Consider the following 10,345-nt stretch of genomic DNA (forward strand, 5'->3'; position numbering starts at 1 on the left):
ATGAATATAAATATATGAAACTCTCTTATTTTAATACATTTTATGTTTAGTTAGTTTGAGTCCTTAAAACAATTGGGGTATTGAAATCCATTCCAAAGCACTAACTTTGGAATGGATTTGTGTCCGGATCGGGAAACGAAAAAGGCCACGACGAAGCATTCTATCAAATGTTTGAGTCCAACACGGCAACACTTTCTCATCATCACCTACATTTTATGAGCCCATAAACAACACAACGTTGCAAAAAGATTGAGGATCTCCTTAACAAATCCAGGGTTCCAAGCATAAGACAGAATGTGTGTCCCATGTGATTTGCAGACTCACCCTCCCATCTCATCCTCTCATATCTCACAAACCGTGGAAGAGGTGGAGGAGCAGACTTGATTCACAGGTTTTCTGTCAGTTTGATGGGTTTTCGTTCCCAACAACATTTATCTTCCACAGACGAATAAGAAAACAAAAGGCACAAAGCATTTGATGAAACGCAACTGCCACCAGAGGGCCCGGCGCTGTTCGCTCTGGTCTGAGATGAGAAACGGTGTGTTTGGGGGGGGGGGGGGGATAGTGAGGAGGGGCTGAGGAGGGGGCACGGGTCCACAGTGAGGCTTCAGACGCACAACTAGAATACACCTGATACACAAAGCACTTGAGGAAAGCTTCCACACATCTGCATGCATAAACCACATGCGACACACACACACAAACACACACACACACACACACCTCCAAAACAAAGATGGAAGTAGATAGGAGGGGGGAAATTTCGGTCCCCAATTTCTTTGGGACAGAATATCCAAATATGCAGGATCTTTTAATCTTTGTTTAAACAGCCCTCACATTATCTATTAATTGGTCATTTCATTGGTGTGAGACAGAAAACAATAACCGATTCTAGAATAAAAGTCACCATAATTTAGCAAATTAGGTCACAGCAGATTCCACAGCCCAAAGTTATCCAAGATACACAAAAAAGAATGGCAGCATGGTGCAGCCGTTGCTATCCAGCCAACTATCTCTGACAGTAATAAGCACATCCCCCATATGCAACAATTACTACAGAGTTGGCTGTCAAATCACTAGACTACCCATGTATTACTCTAAGGAATTCAAATGGCCACCACACACACGCACACACACACACACACACACACACACACACACACACACACACACACACACACACACACACACACACACACACACACACACACACACACACACATACATACACACACACGCACAAGCACACGCAGACACACACGCACATACACCCAGCGGGTTGTTTTAATAGAGACACCGGGGTCCTAAAAGCGTGTGACAGCTTTTCAGCAGAGCTGTCTGACTCAGACACCAATACAATGGCCGAGTTCTGCTGATGGAGTTCAAAGCAGTATGTTAATATAGTGTATTTCCTCATGGTGTTTCCGCAGCGTCTTGCCAAACTGAGACAATGTAAAGAGACATTTCCAAAGAACCGTTTTCTGGGCTAGCAAGCACACACAATGATTGATATGCAGATGGGCTTTACATAACCATGCTTCGAGCAGAACATTGGAACAGTGGTGGTCATCCATCACAGGCTAGGAATGACTTCACATGAGCAGATCGTCGCTGGGTTGTTGTGTGCATCGACTCTGCCTTGACAAATCTCCCTGTTGGGGGGGCCCATGGTCATCAAGGACCCTCCATGGTTTGATTGTGGTGGTGAGATCGGTTTACCAGCACTACACTGGCCACGTCGCTGCTGCTTCAGAGAAGAGGAGCCCAGGGCATCAGGTGGAAATATGCAGTGCCATGATGACATCATTGACAACACTGCAATATAATACCTGTAATCTGCTGTTGCCAACACTGAAGGTTTGATTTCATGCTAAGGTTTTTGATTCAGTGTCAGGTATATTTTGCATTGCCACACATTTCACCATTGTGTATACTTCAGAACTCAAACCCCTGTTTTCAAGATATTCCCTGAATGTATCACTTCCCCTTTGAAAAGATATTTAAACACATTAAACATTCTGTTTCTGTAGGAATCAGAGTTGATTGCAGCCTGTTTATAACACGTATCTGTACTTGATAATGTATAAACTCCTGTAAACACACACATTTAATTTAGAAAGAGCTAAGCGGGAACTGAATATGTTACCACTTTTAAGACTCTCAGTATCTCTAAGCAGCAATGCTCCATCTTTTTCATTTCTGAAACTAGTGGGAATCTATTAAAAAGAGCTGGGGCGTTTCCAAAGCATGGCTGAGTACCTCCACCTTTTTCAGTTCCTCTATCCAAAAGTGAATGCTTTTAAATCATCCCAAAAGGTTTTCTTCTTTGATCAGTCAGAGTCATGACATAAATCAGGACTTCAACAGGCTATAGATTTAAAAACATAAGGTGACCACGTTTACTAAGAAATCTGAAAAGAGATAAAATGTTTAATTTGAACCATTACAAACCGACCCATTACAAATCGCATTAATTAACATTAGATGGATCCATGATGGACAAAAGATATATATATAGAGCTTATAACAATGGATATTATTTAACAATAATAATCATGAAATCATGCTTACGAATTAACAAATCCACTCTCCAGCGCCTCCTTGTTGATAGGTCAGGTGACTTGGCCCTACTCAGGGTCTCACAGGGGAATGCGATGCTGCCCTCTGCTGGTCTGTATGGGGATGGGCGCCAGAATATTTTTCAATTAGTTACCATTTTATACGCACCCCTACATATAACGATGGGTCTTTTATTTTAGAAAAGATTTAGCTCATTTTACTTATAGCCACGGATCCAATGGTTTCAGCCCCATATTGTGGCTGTTTTCCAGCATAACACATAAAAATACTGACATGTTTTGCCATATGGCTGCTCGAATTGTTTTCTAAATCTGAATATGAGAAAAACTTTAGCTCGGTAGTAACCTTGGATCCAGCAGTACTGATATCTAATGTGGACATCGCTAGGAACGGGGGAAATGTGTTTGAGTGGCTTATCTTTAAACAGTTACCTATCTCTAACCGTTTGTTTGAAGTTCAGAATACTGGATTGATTGTTTGTCGTGATCTGCTGCTGCCTGTTACCTCACTGCTGAAATGAATTAATTGGCCTAATTTACATCACCTCCTTGTCGGCTGGAATAGGATCGTGTCCGAGACACGATCCAATTCATCTCTTCCTCCCCTCTGCAGGTTCGGGGATGTTTTGTTTCCATTTTTTCATTCCACCTAGAGGCTATTACAATCATGAAACACCCTGATCAATGATTATTGTACTTAATAGTCAATAAGCAGTCAGTGTGTCATAAGTAAGAACCAAGTCTAAAGTCTATGTTTTACACCTGCTCAATCTCTTCCATATTAATAATTACCAATTGTGTATTTATAATACAAAATGTACATAAAATAACCACATTGACCATCGGGTATCTGTTAACCATAAAATGACAAATCTGACAACCATAAAGAATAAACAATATTTTACAGTTGAGTGGGGTCTGCATGAGCATTGAGAAGTGTGGCTTTGTGGGGGCTGTAGTCTACTGAGGGCTTGTGTAGTTTCAAGATAACCATACATTACAAATTAAAGGTTTATCCTCAGCATGCTTTTCAGGGACCCCAAACAGTTTTTACTCTTCATTTTTATTGTTGAAAAAATACAAACATAAATACGAAAGCTGGGCGTTGTTACTGTGTACGTTTGTGTTGAACGTGCACATGTTTTTAAAACAGCAAGCACAGAGACTACATCGAAAGGAAATGTGAATGTGTCTGTTACTTACATATAATGCATTTAATCGGTAATCAGAAAGACAGAACTAGCAAACTAGTCACCTTGACACTCCACATGGAACAGCGAGAGTCACACATAGTACATAAAAGTAAAATTAGCTTAAATAAAAAACAAACAAAATGGATAAAAATACTGCAATTATAAAAGCGACAACCCCAAATGGCAGGGAGAAACCAGTGAAGGGAAGTGAGCAGAGCAAGGGAAGCATGTAAAGTGCTATGGCGCAATCTTTACCTAACAGGTGGGCCGATGGGTAAATACAGCCTCTAATCAAGCCTCTAGTCTATCCAGACCCAGACATGCCAACTGATTTGTCCATGCCCGCTTACTCGTAAATAGGGTAGCTTATGCACTTCTCCTCTTGATTCTGCGAACTGCGGTAGAGACCATGTCTCTCAGAGGACATGGACCACAACAGACATTCTAGGTCTCCGCTTGAAAGTTCAAGAACATTTGGATTGCCATTCAATGGGATTACGTGCATTTGAGAACCACCATCTATTAAAATGACACTCCTTATGTTGTCAAAAAATGCCTTTGCACAATCTCCCAATAAAAAAATCTATTTCTGAAGAATCAGTTTCATTTTAACAAAGTGTAATATTAGCAAGCAAAGGAACGTAGATAGACCAAGTAGGAACTCAAACATACAGACACAAAGCGCCCAGAAGGGAGATTAAGCAGCAGAGAAGAAGATGGCAATCTCTGTCTGATCCTACTTATCATGTCATCATCCCTATTCTGAATCCTGATCATTCAAGGTCACCCGGGAGGTTGAATCAAGCATATTCTTGTTTAACTAAGAGTACAATGAAATATGGAACCCAGAAAGACATAACGCAAGTATCTCCTATGGTATGTGCTGTATATATATATATATATATACGTATATGTGTGTTTACAGATGTTGTAGCGCTGACGGAAGCAAGCGGCCCCTCTGGCAGAGCCCAACACAATGCTACAACGAATGATCCCACGAGATTATAACCAGTGGAAGATTGGGATTTCAAGCTCTCCATTGGCCACTTCTCGTAGTGAACTACCGAATGACACAATGACGTAAGGAGGAGGGAGTCGGGACTTCATCAACATCATTGTCACAGCCACAGGGGCCGGGTCGCGGCGCGGGTCCGCAGCCGTTCATTGGGCAGCGGCGGTCGTTCCGAAGGTCTCCTGGGAGGCGTACACCATGTAGAGGAATCCGTCCTGGTCGCGCTCCCGCTCGTACAGCTCAGCGATGGCCGCCGACACAGACACCATGCTGTGTCCGTTGACCAGCAGGAAGAAGGCCTGGTTGGAGTTGAGCTGCAGACGCCTCCTGCAGGGGGGAGACAAGGTCAGGAGGAAGACCTGGGTGAAGATCAGCTGGTGTACCAGCTGACCTTCACCCAGGTCTTCATCCTGCCCGTGTCATCCCCCTGTAGGGGGGGAGACACGGGCAGGAGGAAGACCTGGGTGAAGGTCAGCTGGTACACCAGCTGCAGGGGGCAGCAGGAGACAAGGCAGAGGAAGAGAGCAAGGCAAAGAGATAGGAAGAAAGAGAGAAAGACAAACGAGGGAGAAGGAAGACTGTACCTGATGATCTTGATGAGTTCACTCATGTTCACATGGTCCGGCACTAGGAATTTGGTCTTGTCCAGGATGGGAAGCTGTTTCTCTCCTTTGTACCGCTCAATAATCACCTAGGAAACACACACACACACACATTGCTATCATGCTGTTCTCAACCTTGTTATAGCAGTAGGTCTTATCAATCAACTGGAAAGAGAACGTTGTATGCACCAGTCATGTGTAAATGAGTAAAAAACAAAAAGCAAAAAATAAGGTTTGTGTCTTGAAGTGGGTTCGATACGTTTAAATATTTTTCTGTCGAAAAGCAAAACCCAACCCAGGTTGCCTGTTCGACCAATCCAGGATAAGTTGGGAGAGGTGATGCATTGCTAAACTTAGGGAGGATGGATACCTCTGCAACCAGAACAGTGTACAGGTCTGTGTGTAGTGATCTGGATCTTCGTAGATCTTTACAAATATGCTGATGAAGAAGGCTGATATGGGCTCCAGAGGGGGGCTGGAGCTATACCTACACAAAAGGGCGCGAAGCTATAGCTACATAGAAGGGGGAGGGGCTATAGCTACACAGAAGGGGACAGGGCTATAGCTACAGAGAAGGGGGAGGGGCTATAGCTACAGAGAGGGGGGGGGCTATAGCTACAGAGAAGAGGACAGGGCTATAGCTACAGAGAAGGGGGAGGGGCTATAGCTACAGAGAAGGGGGAGGGGCTATAGCTACACAGAGGAGTGGCCGTTGTCTCTGGCTTGTGTCCTGTGGAGTGGAGTGGAGTCATATTACACTGAGCAGCAGAACACCATGTGGTCCAAACCCCCCCCCCCCCCCCCCCCCCCCCCCCCCAAGAGTAAAGACGGGAAACATGAAGGGGGGGGGGGGGCATGATCACGGAGGGGGGAGCAGATGGAGAGCTGCAGTGATATTCTATCTCCAGGTTGAGCAGGTGTAACCCAAGGTGCAAAAGACACCGGTTGATAAAGCGCAGACTCCCCAGACCAACCTGACACAGGTACCAGGGACCACCAGCCAATCAGAGCGCTTTAGGGTTTCTGTGTCAGTGGTCACGAAGCTGGTCAATGCCACTATGTCTGTTTGGATGTTTTAGAATGACTAAAAGACACTCCATATTATATTCCTGGGACACTGGCGTTTGTTATAATGTAATGTGGCTCTTACCGTGGTCTAACATAACAAAACACAGTTTGATGGTTATTGGATGCATAACTTACAGGGATCTTGTTGGGGTGCTGCTCACGGATGATTTTCACATCTTCCACTCTCTGCTCTGTTGGAAAAACACAGGACAAATCACATTGAGCAGTTAGCTAATATAATAGAGCTCGTAAGTCCACCACCTTTGAGATTGTAAAATATGAATGGATTTCAATGGAGAGAAAGTAGTTATTTATATGCCCTGGATAACACATATGTTGTTTGTGGATTTAAATGATAATATGAATCCAAATTCAAGGTCAAGAGTTTGACCGTTTATTGTGCAATTGTTCAGTTGAAGGCTGTAGAGAAAACACAATGAGAGAGACTACACGTCTCGTGTGGGACGTCACGCTCCCTGCGACTGGCGTGGACAAGACCGGCAATCTCCCCATCGGCATAACTGAAAATCTCCACATGCCCAGACGTATAATGGTTTTCACCTCTTTCGATGCCGTTATCCTCCCCTTGGAAAAAAAGCGGAGAAGTGGAGCAGAGAGATCACCATGTCTGTACCAGAGGGGTGGTGACGTATATCATTAACGTCGAGAGCAGCGAGGGGTGATGTTAGGCAAAACCTAACATTATCAAAAGTCTTCGCAAAATTATTTTGTTTTCTTTGCATGAAAAATTATAATTTAAATAAAAACACAACATCAGTGTAATCCAGGGCATATAAAGACTGGGACCAGAAAAGAATTACTTTCTCTCCATTGAAACCAATTCAAATTTTCCTAGCCCAGAGGTCCCATTGGGGTCTCCCGGAAGGGGCAGACTTACGAGCTCTAAAAGGCTCGATTAGCAAAACAGGTTAACAACCAGCAATAAAAACGAATAAACATGTTGACACATCAGTGCAAACAGACAGATGATAAAAATGAATAAGTAACTTGTAGGAGAAATCAAATTCCTTCACTTCATCATCAACACTTGCAGTACCTTCCAGTACACAGGAGAAGACGAACCCGGATACGTTTTTTTCATTCAGATGTAAAGGTACCAACATTGGTCTCTCAGGCCCACAGGCCATAATCGCTAGGGTCAGAGAGATCCTAGGTAGCACCTTTGGTAGACCTCACAGAGTTTGCCCATTATGTAACAATTAATATGTACAGAGCTTTCTTAAAGTTCAGACGTCCTATAGTGGACCTTTTGGGCAGTAACAGCACCAAATTAGGCCATGACGGTCTATTCCCTGTTCCTCTTGTCTACTTACAACACCGCAAGATAATACACGTTACATTTCAAGGAGCAGGAACTGAGTTAACTCCCCCTAAAAACACAAAATTAAACTACGTTGTTCGGAGTTGAACAGAATATGAACTGCTTTACTCCCAAAGCCTTGGCCACGCACAATGTCATAGACACAACGTCTTGTTTACAGTAGAATTAAAAGGCGATCTGACCAACCAGCAACCCCCTCCCATGGCAGGATTTTGACCTTATTTGGCCCATCTGTACCTAATCCTAAATAAATGATTCCACAGTAAAGATAAAACATAGTTTCTACACTTGTAGAAAGTATTTAGTTGGTTGAACTGTGCAACAACATCAATAACTGCATTGTCATGTTGATATAAAATGTAATGAAAAGTTGAAAAACAAAATACTATTCTCCAATACTATGAAACACAAATGTCGGCCATTTGAATCCCTATTTGCCAATAATGGCAAAATACATGCCACATCAACTCATTGTCAGATGATCAGCCCATGACAAGTCAAAATATGAAAATATCTCTTGCTTGCCTTTATAGTGATAGTTTTTTTGCCCTACTTTCCATATCTTGTGGCTCCACTGTGTGACTCACCATACATTCGTCAAATTTAAATATGGAAGTCATGGAAAAACTGAGCCAGGAGAATACGAGGTGGTTTCCACAGATGTCTCATGACATCCCCACCTTTTGCAAGGCTGGAAAGACTTGAATTGCTCCAACGTCATCAATATATTTGTTTGCATAACTGCTTGGTAATTATGAAGTTCATATTTCAATATTGAACCTAATCGCATCTATAAAGTTTGTAATGCCTAGTGTGGTATTGCTGGTAACCCGTTGGCTTAGTCATGTTGTGGAACTGGAGGTAGGCCTAAAAAACATGTTCTCCTACCCATCCAAGTGACAATATTTAAGTGAAACATATACACACTTTGGCACCGAATGTACTACTTTTTTTGCCTCTGTTGTGTACCGCTTAGCCACTCCTCAACTGGGGCAGGCAGATGAGAAACCGAAACATAATACCCAAACTGACTTTGGCTTACGCTAACCTAACCAATGCATTCAAGCAACAAACCTGAACCATGTCAACTCTAGGTCTATATATGCTGCTTTCGTGCCAGTAGCACTTGTGTACTCCCCCCCTCCATCGCCAGTCCCATCCCCCAATCCTGCAGCTCTCCCTGCTCTGCATTTCGACACCACTTTGTTTTTCTCCAACCACACAAATACGGAGGCCTGTGGGGTGAAGCGGAAAAACAACCTCTAATGCAGTTTTGTTGCTCTCATCTCCTATCGTTAATGCAACCTACCTCGATGTGATGATCGTTCATACACACACGTTCATAACACATTGTGCAAACAAAATGGATTAAAGCTTTGATGTGTTTATGATCAGTTATCCTTTAGAAGTTGTGTCTTTAATGTTTTCGATGACACAACAGTTCCCAAGGAGATCCTAGCCTACCAAATCACTATGTGGATGACTTTTTATAGGCTACCAAGTCAAGATGTAGCCAACATACGTTAATATAAAATGTAAACAGACCAGCAGACAAGCCTGGCAAACACCATGACTCAGTTGAATATAAAATACTCAAATAAACAACACACAGAGTGTAACACCGTCGGCAGGGAATAAACACATATCGTACCGATGTTGTCCCAGCAGAAAGCATTGGCTGGATGTAAAGAGGCTTGATGAAACATTACCTACCATATGTCCTTCTTTGTTTGAAGGTTTTTTCGGAAGGCATATTGCGTCAAAGTCAACAAGTTATACGGTTGAAGAAAGCGTTGGTTGTACAATTATGGAAAATATATCAATAACTCACGCATTAAAAATAGAAACTGATAAAATATAAAATGGTCAGTGAGAAATTGCGTATTTTAAAAGTCGTTTGATGTCTTCGCTTCCTCGTCGCGTTGCCGTCTGAGGACCAGCTTTCAGCAGCACAACAACTTGGTCAGCTGGTCTGTGACGTCACGCTGTCCTCGGTCCATAAATCCCTGGTAATCAATGTCAAAGGAAATACTGTCTCATTGAAGTGAAAATATGGAATGAATAAACAGTAAAGCAACGTTAAATGGTAAAGAACTATAAATATATTATATTGATCTATTTATTAAAAAAAAATCTGCTCAAACGTATGGTTTGAATGGCCTACATAGACATAATGCCTTTCACTGCACTAGTGCAGTGAGAAGTGGATGCGCGTTTTATCAGTGACATGTCCCAGCATGCGTCAGATCCCCCTACCCCTTGTAGGGTTGCAGAACTTGCAGTAGTTGTGTATACGGGGCCATGTGCCATATGTGTTTTTCGTCCTTTCAGAAGAGGCCAGGTAGTCCATTTACGTAACCACAGGCAAAAATATGTCCCTTCGAAATAACAACAAGCTCCTATCTGGTGCCCCCTTCATCCTTCATATCATGTTTAAAGTCATTCCCATTCGATCAATTCTTAATTGGTTCGGTAAGCCAACATTTTGTTCACAATCGACCGGTAATGACCCTTTCAAGTTCAAAACATCCCAATTCAACTATACATGT

General features: G+C 42.7%; 1 protein-coding gene across 1 annotated transcript; it reads right to left on the reverse strand.

Moving 5' to 3' along the window:
* Window positions 1-3,376: 3,376 nt before the first annotated feature.
* Window positions 3,377-9,767, reverse strand: map1lc3b (microtubule-associated protein 1 light chain 3 beta). Its single transcript, XM_056598977.1, has 4 exons — window positions 9,510-9,767; window positions 6,590-6,645; window positions 5,369-5,475; window positions 3,377-5,111 (listed from the first exon to the last, which is right to left on the reverse strand). The coding sequence occupies exons 1-4, from the start codon at window positions 9,547-9,549 to the stop codon at window positions 4,934-4,936; spliced, it is 381 nt and encodes a 126-aa protein (XP_056454952.1). The 5' UTR covers window positions 9,550-9,767; the 3' UTR covers window positions 3,377-4,933.
* Window positions 9,768-10,345: the final 578 nt, after the last annotated feature.

This window comes from Gadus chalcogrammus, chromosome 9, assembly GCF_026213295.1.
Source record: "Gadus chalcogrammus isolate NIFS_2021 chromosome 9, NIFS_Gcha_1.0, whole genome shotgun sequence".
NCBI lineage: Eukaryota > Metazoa > Chordata > Actinopteri > Gadiformes > Gadidae > Gadus > Gadus chalcogrammus.

Excerpts from the sequence above, each read along its gene's own strand:
- map1lc3b (XM_056598977.1), bottom strand. The coding sequence starts at position 9,549 with ATGCCTTCCGAAAAAACCTTCAAACAAAGAAGGACATATG. Across the intron at positions 6,646-9,509 it reads CAAACAAAGAAGGACATATG|AGCAGAGAGTGGAAGATGTG; the intron begins GTAGGTAATGTT and ends TTTTTCCAACAG. Across the intron at positions 5,112-5,368 it reads GAACTCATCAAGATCATCAG|GAGGCGTCTGCAGCTCAACT; the intron begins GTACAGTCTTCC and ends TCCCCCCTGCAG.